Source organism: Mus caroli, unplaced genomic scaffold (assembly GCF_978045245.1).
Source record: "Mus caroli unplaced genomic scaffold, Mus_caroli_1 scaffold_15, whole genome shotgun sequence".
In the NCBI taxonomy this organism is placed as follows: domain Eukaryota; kingdom Metazoa; phylum Chordata; class Mammalia; order Rodentia; family Muridae; genus Mus; species Mus caroli.
The window spans coordinates 27,680,264-27,693,881 of NW_028227270.1; the positions used below are offsets into that span (position 1 = coordinate 27,680,264).

The window sequence follows — 13,618 nt, forward strand, 5'->3', positions numbered from 1 at the left end:
GGAGGGGAGAGTGGAGGAGAAAGGAAGAGAAGGGGGAATGATGAAGGGGAAGAGAGATGAGAAGAGGGGCTTGGGGGAAGAAAGAGGAGAGGGGAGAGGGGAGAGGAAAAGAGAAGAGAAAGGCCAGCACACGCACCTGTCAGCATGTCCGTCTACAGGCGCTCCTCAGGAGACATTTTAGCATGGTGACATGGGCTATGTCCATATGATACGGATTTGTAATCCATATGTAGTCAGGGGTGAAAGCAAAATGATTTCAAGTTTGAAGGCACTGATATTATATACAGTTTGAGGCCACTTGGGCAACTGACCTTAGCTCAATGTAAAATTAAATAAATAACTGAATGAACCAGCAGGATATAGCTCAATGGCACAGTAGTTAATGAGGTGAATGCGACCTCAGTCCTCAGCAACAACCCCCAACCCCACAGCCAAAAAAAAAAAAAAAAAAAAAGAAGAAGGTCTTGAAAAAAATCATCTAGTAAAGACAGTACCATTTAAACTGCAGGTTCTAAGCAGGGATTCAGAGTCCTGGCTTAGTTTTATGTTAACAAGCCAGAGTCATTTGGAAGAGGAAATCATAACTGGGAAGATGTCATCATAGAACTGTCCTGATGGGGAAACCTGTGGGGCATTTTTTAAATTAGTGATCGTGGATGGTGGCCCTGGAGGGTACAGGAAAACAAATTGAACACACTCTATAAGTAAACCACACTCCCCCATGGCTTCTGCTTCAGTTCCAGCCTCTGGGTTCCTGCCCTGACGTCCCTCCGTGACGGGCTATTAAGGTGCAGTAGAAGAAGAAATATACCCTTTGTTCTCCAAGTTGCTTTTTGTTTTTATCACAGCAATAGAGACCCTCACTGAGACAACCGTCCTAGCTCATGCAAGGCCGTGGGCCCAATCCTTAGCATTTCAAGACAAAACACATACAAGAAATATACCTTGCAAGCCACCAGGTAGACTCCCTACATTAAAATTATTCTGAAGACCAAGAAATGTTCCACGGAAATTCCCAGATAGCCTAGCTTGACAGCCAAGTTCTTTGGGAAGTTGTCTCCTAGCAGATGTTTGCTAGATGGTTTGGGGCAAAAGAAAGGAATAACCTCATGACTAGCATCAAGAAGCCATGATACACGATGCTAATGTTTCCCAGACAAAGACACAAACTCTCAAGAAAATAGGCATCATAATCTTAATTATTATCATTATACCTAATTTTTTGCTGTTTTCCAGCCCTGGGTATTTTATGTTACTAGCTGTTTACTATCCACAATGACTTCTTGGGGCAGTATTATTATCCCCAGTTTATAAATCAGTAATTTGCCTCAGGTACAGGTTTGGCAATGCATGAGTCTCTGGACCGAGAGCCCAGTGCCCTGGACAAGACTGAAAACAGCAAACTCACACAGCTCTGTCCTCACCCACTCCTTCTTATGAGTATGGCAAAGACTCAGCAAGCAGCCTTCATATTTCTCACAGTGTGACTATGTTTCTGTGTCTGCATTCTGGTTTCTTTAACTGGATTCGAGAGCTACCCTGAGGACTTTGTCCAAAGGTCTGCGGCATCTTCCTCTCACTGAGTGACTCTGGGCAATGTTCCAGCTGCCACAATCTGCAATCATTAACACGATGCTTGCTTTTATTCATAAAATTGATCTTATTAAAGCATCTCAGTACTACAAGAGGGGTGAAGGCACACACGCACAAATGCATGCACACGCACACACGCGCACACACACACACACACTCCACCATACATCCCAGGGGCTACTATTATGTAAACAGCAACTTCTGCCCAGTGGAAGAAAAGGAAGATAAAATGGGAGGGGCAGATCATAGGATGAAGATTTGGTATGAACAGGACCAGGAGTTAAGAACTGAGACAGGCAGCTCACGCAGCTCTCAGTAAAGAGCGTCCAGAATACCATGGAAAGAGTAGAGTTGACTGGGCAGCTTTGAGAAGCAATACCCACTTTGAGGAGGATCGTCGCTCCATGCAGGGCCCTCATTAGAATCAGTCCCTAGAAGGTGTCTTCTCGACAGCACAGTCTTTTTCAAGGACTATCTGCCACTGCTTTCCTGAGCCCAGCAATCTCAGAATTTCACAGCTGCACGGAGAGCCCCACCTGATAACCAGTTCCTGGGCTCAGGCAGATCTCTTTGGAGCACTCTCACTTTGCTCTTCAGAAATGTCTTAGCTGTCACAGTATGTGACATTGCAATGCTAGCTTATTATGTAAGTAATTTTATCCATTTTAGAGAAGCTATTGGGAAATGTATTAAATATAGAGTTATTTCTCAAAATGTACATTATGGCTGCATGAGGTCCTGAAGCCCTATTTTGAAACAAAGCACAGTGGGTCTCTGTGCAAGCTTGCCTAAAGTGAGCACAGTTATCAATTAGTAATGTCTGCCACAGGAACTGGATATGGAGGTCTCTGTATTTGCTATCGCTATGATAGCAGCCAAATGTTTTTAGGAGTGAACTCAGGAGACCATTAAAAGGTGTGAACTTACAAAGAACCTTTGCTATTTGGTGGGGAAAATGAAAAAGTGATTTCCATGTCCAGTCTTCTAAGATACTGTGGACTAGAGGTTCCAGAGGAAAATGGGATGGAAGAGCAACAAACAGAGAATCGGGAAAGTAAGGTTCAAGGCATGGTTTTTATTCAGTTGTTTCTATTTTTAGGCAAGTCTTATAATATTTTTAGTTTTAAGTATTTTTGGTTTGGTTTGGTTTGGTTTTATTTTGGTTTGTTTGTTTGTTTGTTTGGTTTTGTTTTTTGAGACAGGGTTTCTCGGTGTGGCCCTAGCTATCCTGGAACTCACTCTATAGACCAGTCTAGCCTTGAACTCAGAGATCTGCCTGCCTCTGCCTCCTGAGTGTTGGGATTAAAGGCGTGCCCTACCATGCCCAGCCCATTCAAGCATATTTTAAAAGAATAATATTTTATGCTTTTCAAATCGGAGAAATGAGTTCAAAAGAATGTGAAATACTAATGTAGACTTTTAAATATTAAAGACAATGATTTTTCTAGGTCCATTTTTTAAAAAATTTAAGGGGCTGATAAGATGGCTCAGCAGGTAAATGTTGCCGCCAAGATCTGACATCTAGAGTTTGAGCCCTTTGATGTGGAAACTTTGACTATGGAAACCAGCTCCTGCAAGTTGTACCCCAATCTTTACATGCAACAGTACAGGATGTGTCTCAACCCCTTAAAATAAATTAATAAAAAATGTAATTTTTACAAATTAAGTGTTTCTGTTTTAAAACTAACATCAATCAGGTTTGTAGTTTAATGGAAGAACTATAAGAAAACTGACTCCTTGAACCTTGCTTTCCCGTGACTCCCTGTTTGTTGCTCTTCCATCCCATTTTCCTCGGGAACCTCTAGTCCATAGTATCTTAGAAGACTGGACTTGGAAATCACTCCTTCATTTTCCCCATCAAAAAGCAAAGGTTCTTTGTAAGTTTTCAGCTTTTTATGGTGCCAGATCCTGTGACACAGCACCCGGAGCTGTTCCTGTGCACCTTACCCAAATACCACAGAGAGTGAGAGGGTCTCCCAGAAGTGATGACAAGCCTATGAGCACAGGTAAGACTACTACTTCTGCTCAGAGCCCTCAGGACACAAGAATGGAGGAGCAGCATGGGACAGGATCTGTCAGTTTCTGTCAGTTTCTGTCCATGATGGGAGCAGACCCTGTGCTACAGCACTCCACACCCAAATACCATCGGGAAAGAGCTGGTCTCCCAGGAGTGCCGACACACACCTGTGAGCACAGGTAAGACCACTATTTCTGCTCAAATTTCAGGCCCAAGAGGGACATTCCCAAAGCTATCAGGACATAGGAACAGCCAGGGATAGGATCCTTTTGGTTACTGTCTGAACCCTGGAGCTAACCCTATGCCATAGCTCTCCATACCCAAATCCCTCCCAGAGAGAACTGGTCTCTCAGGGACACACAGGCTTGCAGGAGGAACAAGTCACAGTCAGAGACAGGAAGACCAGCTTACACCAGAGATATCCAGATGGTCAGAGGCAAGGGCAAGAACAAAAGCAACAGAAACCAAGGCTACTTGGATTCACCAGAATCTAGTTCCCCCACACAGCAAGACCTGAATACCCCACCACACCAGAAAAGCAAGACTTTGATTTAAAGTCACATCTCATGATGATGATAGAGGACTTTAAGAAGGACATGAATAATTCCCTTAAAGAAATACAGGAGAACATAGGTAAACATCTAGAAACTCTTAAAGAGGAAACACAAAAATCCCTTAAAGTATTAAAGGAAAACAACCAAATAGGTGAAGGAAATGAACAAAAACATCTAGAATCTAAAAATGGAAATAGAAACAATAAAGAAATCACAAAGGGAGACAACCCTGGAAATAGAAAACCTAGGAAAGATATCAGGAGTCATAGATGCAAGCATCACCAACAGAATACAAGAGATAGAAGTGAGAATCTCAGGTGCAGAAGATACCATAGAAAACATTGACACAACAGTCAAAGAAAATGCAAAATGCAAAAATCTCCTAACCCAAAACATCCAGGAAATCCAGGACACAATGAGAAGACCAAACCTAAGGATAATAGGTATAGAAGAGAATGAAGATTCCCAACTTAAAGGACCAGTAAATATCTTCAACAAAATTATAGAAGAAAACTTTCCTAACCTAAAGAAAGAGATGCCCATAAACACACAAGAGGCTTACAGGACTCCAAAATAGATTGGACCAGAAAAGAAATTCCTCCCATCATATAATAGTCAAAACACCAAATGCACAAAACAAAGAAAGACTAGTAAAAGCAGTAATAAGGGGGAAAGCTCAAGTAACATATAAAAGCAGATCTATCAAAATTACACCAGGCTTCTCACCAGAGACTATGAAAGCCAGAAGATCCTGGGAAGATGTTAAGAGAACACAAATGCCAGCCCAGGCTACTATACCCAGCAAAACTCTCAATTACCACAGATGGATAAACCAAGATATTACATGACAAAAACAAATTTATACAATATCTCTCCACAAGTTCAGCCCTACAAAGGATAATAGATGGAAAACTCCAACACAAGGAGGGAAACTACACCCTAGAAAAAGCAAGAAAGTAATCTTCTTTCAACAAACCCAAAAGAAGGATAGCCATACAAACATAATTCCACCTCTAACAATAAAAATAACAGGAAGCAACAATCACTATTCCTTAATATCATTTAACATTAATGGACTCAATTCCCCAATAAAAAGACATAGACTAACAGACTGGTTACGTAAACAGGACCCAACATTTTGCTGCATACAGGAAACCCACCTCAGTAACAAAGACAGACACTACCTCAGAGTAAAGGACTGGAAAACAATTTTCCAAACAAATGGTCCCAAAAAACAAGCTGGAGAAGCCATTGTAATATTGAATAAAAGCAACTTTCAGCCAAAAGATATCAAAAAGGATAAGGAAGGACACTTCATACTCATCAAAGGTAAAATCTACTAAGAAGAACTCTCAATTTTGAACATCTATGCTCCAAATGTAAGGGCACTCACATTCATAAAAGAAACTTTACTAAAGCCCAAAGCACACATTGCACCTCACACAGTAATAGTGGGAGACTTCAACACCCCACTCTCATCAATGGACAGATCATGGAAACACAAACTAAACAGAGACACAGTGAAACTAACAGAAGTTATGGATCAAATGAATTTAACAGGTATCTATAGAACATTTCATCCTAAAACAAAAGAATATACCTTCTTCTCAGCACCTTATGGTACCTTCTCCAAAACTGACCATATAATCTGTCACAAAAGAGGCCTCAACATATACAAGAAGATTAAAATAATCCCATGAATCCTTTCAAATCACCACAGTCTAAGGCTCGTCTTCAATAGCAACAAAAACAACAGAAAGCCCACATATACATGGAAGCTGAACAACACCCTACTCAATGATAACTTGGTCAAGGAAGAAGTTAAGAAAGAATTAAAGACTTTTTAGAATTTAATGAAAATGAAGGCACAACATACCCAAACTTATGGGATACAATGAAAGCAGTACTAGGAGGGAAAACTCAGCTCTAAGTGCCTCCAAAAAGAAACTGGAGACAGCATATACTAGCAGCTTAATAGCACACCTAAAAGCTCTAGAATAAAAAGAAGCAAATACACCCAAGATGAGGAGAAGGCAGGAATAATCAAACTCAGGGCTGAAATCAACCAAGTGAAACAAAAAGTACTATACAAAGAATCAACCAAACCAGGAGCTAGTTCTCTGAGAAAATCAACAAGATAGATAAACCCTTAGCCAGACTAGCCAGAGGGTACAGAGACAGTATTCAAATTAACAAAAATCAGAAATGAATAGGGAAATATAACAACAGAAACTGGGGAAATTAAAAAAAAATCATCAGATGCTATTACAAAAGCCTATATTCATCAAAACTGAAAAATATGGATGAAATGGACAATTTTGTAGACAGATACCAAATACCAAAATTAAATTGGGATCAGATAAACCATCTAACCAGTCCCATAACCCCTAAATAAATAAAAGCAGACATTAAAAGTCTCCCCCCAAAAAACAAAAACAAAACAACAACAAAAAAAGCAAGCCCAGGACCAGATAGATTTAGTGCAGAATTCCATCAGACCTTCAAAGAAGAGCTAATACCAATACTCTTGAAAGTATTCCACAAAATAGAAACAGAAGGAACACTACCCAATTCATTCTATGAAGCCACAGTTATGCTATGCATTCTCCCTTGGAGATGGAAAGATTTCTGTCTAATCGGGAACTTTTCACAATTTCCTTTCAAAGGGGACTTCATAAGAGTTTTTTTTTCTACTTCTATGATGTTTAATGTTCCAAATAGATTTTAAAAACTGGTTTAGTGTATATTACTTTTAGCTTCAGAAGATATTATATATATTTAAGAGGCATTTGACTATTATAAATTATTTTGGTGACTTAAAAATGTCAATACTGAGTTGTATATTTTAAAATAAATTTTATTAGCTAAAACAAAAGAAAACATGGCTCAAGTGTATTTTCATAGTATATCGTTTTTTCTGATAACAATAATAGTAATGATAATAATAGACTATTTTCATTTGATAATTTAAACAACAGCTCAAAAATCCTTTGCTGGCCTATGATTATGGTTTAAATGAGCTACTGTGATGGATTGTATATGCTTGGCTCAGGGAGTGGCACTATTAGTGTGGTCCTGTTGGAATAGGTGTGTCACTGTGGGTATGGGCTTTAAGGCCCTCATCCTAGCTGCCTGAAAGCCAGTATTCTGATAGCAGCCTTCAGATGAAGATGTAGAACTCTCATCTCCTCCTGCACCATACCTGCCTGGATGCTGCCATGCTCCCACCTTGATGATAATGATCTGAACCTCTGAACCTGTAAGCCAGCCCCAATTAAATGTTGTCCTTTATAAGAGTTGCCTTGGTCGTGGTGTCTGTTCACAGCAGTAAAAACCTAACTAAGACACTGCTCTATGATTATTTTACGTTTAAATGAGCTATCATTAACTGTAAGAAAATATAAACTGGGGCTGGAGAGATGGCTCAGTAGCTAAGCACACTGGCTGTTCTTCCAGAGGACTAGGGTTCTAGTCACAGCCCCCACATGGCAGCTGACAACCATCTGTCCCAGGGGATCTGCTGAGCTCTTCTGGCTTTCAAGGGCACAAGGCATGTACCTCGTGCACATACATTCAGGCAAAACACTCAAACACAGAAAATAAGGATAAATGGATACATTTTAAAGAAAAGAAAATATAAACGATAAACCCAGTCCCAGCAGCCCAGTATTTCCATGGGCTCTCTTTCCGAGCCTGCGGAACTGAGGACAACTTCACGTGTAACCAACATGTCTGAAAGTGTCTAAGCACAAAAATCTAAAGACCAGCTTCCAGGTCTGGATCCTTCAGACCTGGCCATGCAGCTCAGTCAATGGCTCTAATACTGGGCCTTGGCTCCACAAATAACAAGTGGGATGGTCACTAGATTATCTCCCATCCCTCCAGCCTTCACTACTCCACAAACTGTAACAGAACAGCTTAACAACACGACTGAAATGTGCTTAATAATGTTCTGAGAGGAAAGGGGTTAGAAGTGTTTGACTAGTCAAAGTAATCCAGACAGATAAGAGAGATGACGAAGGAACAGAAATGATCACATCTAGTTTTAAAAGAACATTAAATACAGTTAGTTGTATAGTAAGAAATCGGAAGAGTAGAACTTAGGTCCAAACTTGCTTCTTTGTTTGTTGTTTGTTTTGAGGCAGGATATCAAGTATCCCAGGCTAGACTCAACCCGCACACCCCCTATAGAACAAGAAAGGACCTTGAACTTCTGATCCCACTGTCCCTGTCTTCCAGGTGCTGGAGATTGTCAAGTGTGCCGGGCAAGCACGCTGCCGTGATCCCTGATCCCTGATCACCCCTGATCCCTGGAGTTTGGTCATGAGCATAACCAGTAAAGAACAAAGATAAAACCTGAAAGGAAAAAGCCACCTACGAGTTGTCAGGTCACAAAGAGCAGAAAAGAATAGACACCGGGGTAGTAGATAGGTGAGGATGGAGGGGGAAGCCAGGCGGGGGAAGGGAAGGGCTGGCGGCTTACCTGCAGCATTCACAATCCTATTTGCTCTCACAGATCCTTGTGGAGTCTCCACATCCCATGTCCCATCTGGCCTGGGCTTCAGAGATGTCACTGGTGCTGGATACTTTAGAAGGGCCCCATATTTCCTAGCCCCAGCAGCCAGGGCCATCGTCAGAGAATAAGGATCAATGTGGCCATCTCCTGGGTTATACAATCCAGCTAAAATCTAAGTCAACCATAAGAAAGTCAAAATTCAAAGAAATGTATGTTTATTACTCAACGCAAATATAGCCTGCTGACAAATGCTTAATAAAACTAGACTTTAAAAGTGTATCAACATCTAGACATATATATACATAGCTGAGTGGCAGAGTGCTTGCCTGGCATGCACAGGCTTCTAGGGTTTGATGCCAGCAGAGAGAGAAAGCATCTCAACAGCAGTTAACATGTCTTTTCTTTTTTAAGTCATACTCAGATTTGAGCAAGATTTGCAATGAGAGCTGAGTCATTCATCACCATGAAGCCACTTGATAAAGCTTTGCAATCTTAGTGGTCTCCATGCCACTAAGAACAAAGTGTATAGTTTCCAATCTTCTGGCAGCTATTATCTGCAGTCAGTGGCTAAAGCTAATGTTAAGTTCTAGTCAATGGGGTGCAAAGGAAAGGATTATATGGCAGCTTCCAGAGCCACTCCAAGAAGATAACTAGCGTATGCCCATTTTTGTTAGTTTCTCCATCCTGGTGTCTGAAATTCAGATGTGATGGCTGGGCTCCAACTGACATATGGAACACTAACACAAGAGTCAAACCCCTGGACTGGCACCGTAATGATTTAGAGGGTGGCTTGATCATTGAAGCCTTCATGGTTTAGTGGCTAATCAGGGTTTCTATTGCTGTGATGGACCACTATGACCAAAGCAACTTGGAGAGGAAAAGGGATTTTCAGCTTAGGCTTCCACATCACTGTTCATCACTAAAGGAAGATAAGACAGGAACTCAAGCATGGCAGGAACCTGGAGGCAGGAGCTGATGCAGAGGTCATGGAGGAGTGCTGCTTATTGACTTGCTAATCATGGTCTATTCAGCCTGCTTTCTTATAGAACTCAGGACCACCAGCCCAGAGGTGGCACCATCCACCATGGCTGTGCCCTCCCTACAGGCACTTCTCAATTGAGGTTACCTCCTCCCACATGACTTTAGCTCATATCAAGTTGGCATAGGACTATCCAGTACAAATACTTAAATAATGAGAAAAAGACTTAAGCATTATTATTTTGGTTTTTCAGGTTTAAAGCCTAATCTAATTCTAATTGATATATCAGTTATAACATTTACGTATTCAATATTATAAATATATTTATATGTTAGTGTATACCCAATATCAGCTAGGTCTGATGGTGTAGGTCTGTAATCCCAGCTATTAGAAAGGCTAAGGCAGGATTCCAAGTTCAACATCTGCCTGGAATAGAATGAGTTCAAGAACAGCTTGGAAAGCTTTTGGAGATCTTTCCTCAAAATAAGAAACAAAAAATGAGCTGGGGTTATAGTTCAGTGCTAGAGTGGTAGCCTAGGGTATGAAAATACTAGATTTCAGTATATATGTGCACATATTGTGCTTGATGAAAATGTATACTGGGTTTATAATCCAACTTCTTGCACACCTCCTCTGTGTTACGACTTCAGCCTAGGTACTCTGAGGGAATGAAGGGGGATGACGTGAGCTGACAGAGGCAGCATAGCAAATGATGTAACAAGATCTCATTTATTTGGCAAGAAAATGCCAGCAACTATGAACAGGAAGTCTTGACAAATATTTTTCCTGCATCTGTTTAGATTATTTTGGACTCTTTGCCCTTTGTTACTGTGATAATATTACACTGATTAACGTTTAGACTTTAAACCAACCTTGCATTCCTGGGACACACTCTACTTGGCAATATCATAGAATTGTTAATTCAGTTTACTAGATTTTTTTTAAAGACTTTCACATCTAGATTTAGAAAGAACAATAGTATGTCTTTTCTTCCTTTGTTTTTGTCTGGTTTCTATACCAGAGACACACTAGTGTTATAGGTTGTATAGGAACATATTCAACTCTAATTTTAGAAGACTTTGTGAAGGATTCATATCAATTCTTCAACTATAACTATCTGTTAGAATTTATCAGAGATGCCATCTGGGCCCAGATTTGTTTTTTTACTAAAATTTAGTCTTTGTACTTATGTATCCAGTGCAAGAGACTTTGGGTTTTGATGGCATTCACACCATGGTGACTTGCGGATGTCACGCTGGTGTTTTGTAATGGCTTTGTGCTTTCTGCAGTGATCCCATGACTATGTGGCTTGGCATGTCCTGGTCCATGTGTTTCCATTGCTTAAGAACTTTTAGGAAATCTGTATCGATGAGAGCTTCTAAGGAAGTGTTTCAGAGTTGACATATAAGGGATATAAATGGATTCTTAGTAGTATAGTGGAGTGGACTTCGATGAAGACAATGCCATCACACAAAGCCATGGGCAAGAAAGAGTCCCTGCAGCCTGTAAAGACTCGCAAGAGCACAACACCCCAGCACCCACAGCAGTTACACAAACACTCAGAGACCAGAATGACTGACACAGTCACTAGCAAGGAAACGGCTGTCTGCTTCCCCAAGCAATCTGCTGCTGTCTCCCCATACCCAGGACAGAGTCAGAGAGGGCCCAGGGTTGAAAACTTTCCTCCAGCTCTTCTACACTGAGCAAAATTATCCTACTGTGTAAATTGTTTAAGTTTCTGTTTTCTGGGTCATAATAGCCAGAGTTTGCACAGAAAGGGCTTAGCATGGTCTCTGCTTACATAAATACTACCACAGTAATGTTGCCAATATTCTGCTAAAAAAAAGGAAAAAATACTATGCTCAACCGGAAGGGGAAAAAAAACATTAACTTCCCTGTCAAGTGGATTCCCTTAAGGAGATTCAAAGTTAGTCTAGATCTGTGCCCAGAATGGTCTGAGAGGGAGGCGCCACCAGGAGCAGGCGGCATAAGAGGGAGTATGGCACAGGGCTTCTTGACCTAAAACTTCAGCAATCCCTTCTAGAGTCGTCATAGCAGGCTGCCATTCCCCAACAGACAGCTGGTGTGTAAAAGCACCTCAGTCTGAGGGATCCGGTCACAGAAAGGTATAGAAATGTTTCCTTAGTTGTCACTAGAAAGGGGTTTCGTTGTCTCTGCAGACATCCTAAATACACTGTGACCGGCCCACAGTGTAACACCTACCATCTAATGTTGACATTACAGTCTGTATACATCCATTATTTCTACTTTTAATTAACTCATTAAAACATATTATTTTAACATAATTTTAGTTCAAGTTGACAAAGTGAAATTGTCCTTCCAATAAATACCTTGTTCATGTTGAGTAAAGGGAACAGCTCGTGGATTTTTTCAGGCTCGATAATATACTGTTCCGTGGCATGCCAGTTGGTTCGCGTCATTTGGTATTTAAATTCGTCCACCCTTACAGGAGTTGTAGCAAGCCTGATACTACCTGGTTGATGGAATCCCACCACCTGTGACAATAATTCCAGGCAAAGCACATAAATAAATTGTCTTCAGGCACTCAAACAGTTCCCTAGCACAGTGAAAAATCTAGTAAGAGAGGTTTATTAGGCGGCGATCATTATCACGACGTAAGACATTTGCATCTTACGAAAAGACATTTGTTCAGCAGCAGTTTAGTCAGTGTTCCTGTAAGCTGGGCAGCACTGCAAACCTGAGGAGCTGGGTGAGAGAGCGAGGCAAAGCGCTGGTGTGATGGAACTGTCTGTCTGCAGGGAACTGTCTGTCTGCAGGGAACTGTCTGTCGGCAGGGAACAGTCTGTCTGAAGGGAACAGTCTGTCTGCGGGGAATTGTCTTTCTGCAGGGAACGGTCTGTCTGCAGGAAACCGTAGGGCAGCTGAAGCAAAAAGCAAACAGTTGCACAGGCTGAGGGGTTGAGTGCAGACTGAAGGGGCAGGACAGAAAAGGAGAAGGCCAGCCAGAGGAAGGAAGGAGGAACTGCAGAGAACCAAAGTGCTGAGAGGGATCTTTTTTGTTTTGTTTTGTTTTTGTTTTTGTTTTTTGTTTTTTGTTTTTTGTTTTTTCGATACAGGGTTTCTCTGTGTAGCCCTGGCTGTCCTGGAACTCACTTTGTAGACCAGGATGGCCTCGAACTCAGAAATCCGCCTGCCTCTGCCTCCCAAGTGGTGGGATTAAAGGCATGCATCACCACCGCCCGGCACATTTGGCATCTCTTAAAAAGTCTTTCTGTTTGAGTGAAGTCCTGGGTTACCAAACAGGAGGGCAGTCCTGGCCTTCAAACCGCTCACATTCTGCAGGGAAGACCAACTACTAAAGCAACAACAGTGGCACACGTGTGTTAGAGCTGTGTGCACACATGAGCTTACCAGCACGTAACAGGGGTGGGCCATCTGTGTCTAGTGAGGGGGAGGTGGATCCACCCAGAAAAGGTAGGAAGAAAACAACACAGACTTAGAGAGCAGATGCTGTTGAGGGCAAGAAAAGCACTTGAGCAATGGAAATAGAGGCAAGGCAAAGGAGAATGTTAAGAAATCAGGAGGGGGTGGGGGTGGGGGGTTGGGGGGTGGGGGTAGCTAAGGAAGGGCAAGCCCCAGACCCTGCTGAGCCTTTGATCTTGATCCTGAAGACTCCAGGGAGCTTTTAGTGACCCTTGGTGAGGATAAGGGCATGAAAACAATAAGAAGCCTTTGAACTTAGTCCATGGAAACAGTCACTATGAGAAGAGATAAAAATAAAGAGGAGGGATCTTACCGTGCTGTTTCTGAAGGCATGGACATTCAGGGCCTGAGCAAGCTGTTTGCTGAGAGCCCTGACTTCAAATACTATAGATATGGGAACCTACTAAACAAAGTCTGAAAAGGCACCATTTATTACCTCTTCCTTAAAAAAAGAAAAGAATAGTTAGTTACCTAGATAGTACACTTTAAGAAGT

At 41.5% G+C, this 13,618-nt stretch overlaps 1 protein-coding gene across 4 annotated transcripts in view; it reads right to left on the reverse strand.

Moving 5' to 3' along the window:
- Dmgdh (dimethylglycine dehydrogenase) overlaps positions 1 to 13,618 on the reverse strand; it is an 85,466-nt gene that overhangs the window by 58,377 nt on the left and 13,471 nt on the right. For all 4 annotated transcript variants that reach the window (XR_002379435.3, XR_003834667.2, XM_021179821.3 and 1 more), the window contains exons 5-6: positions 12,011 to 12,175; positions 8,648 to 8,852 (exon numbers count right to left, since the gene is read on the reverse strand). Coding sequence is in view for 2 of the 4 variants with exons in the window: in XM_021179821.3 (XP_021035480.1) it covers positions 8,648 to 8,852; positions 12,011 to 12,175 (370 nt within the window). In the remaining 2 variants the exon portion in view is untranslated. The remainder of the gene's footprint in view (positions 1 to 8,647; positions 8,853 to 12,010; positions 12,176 to 13,618) is intronic.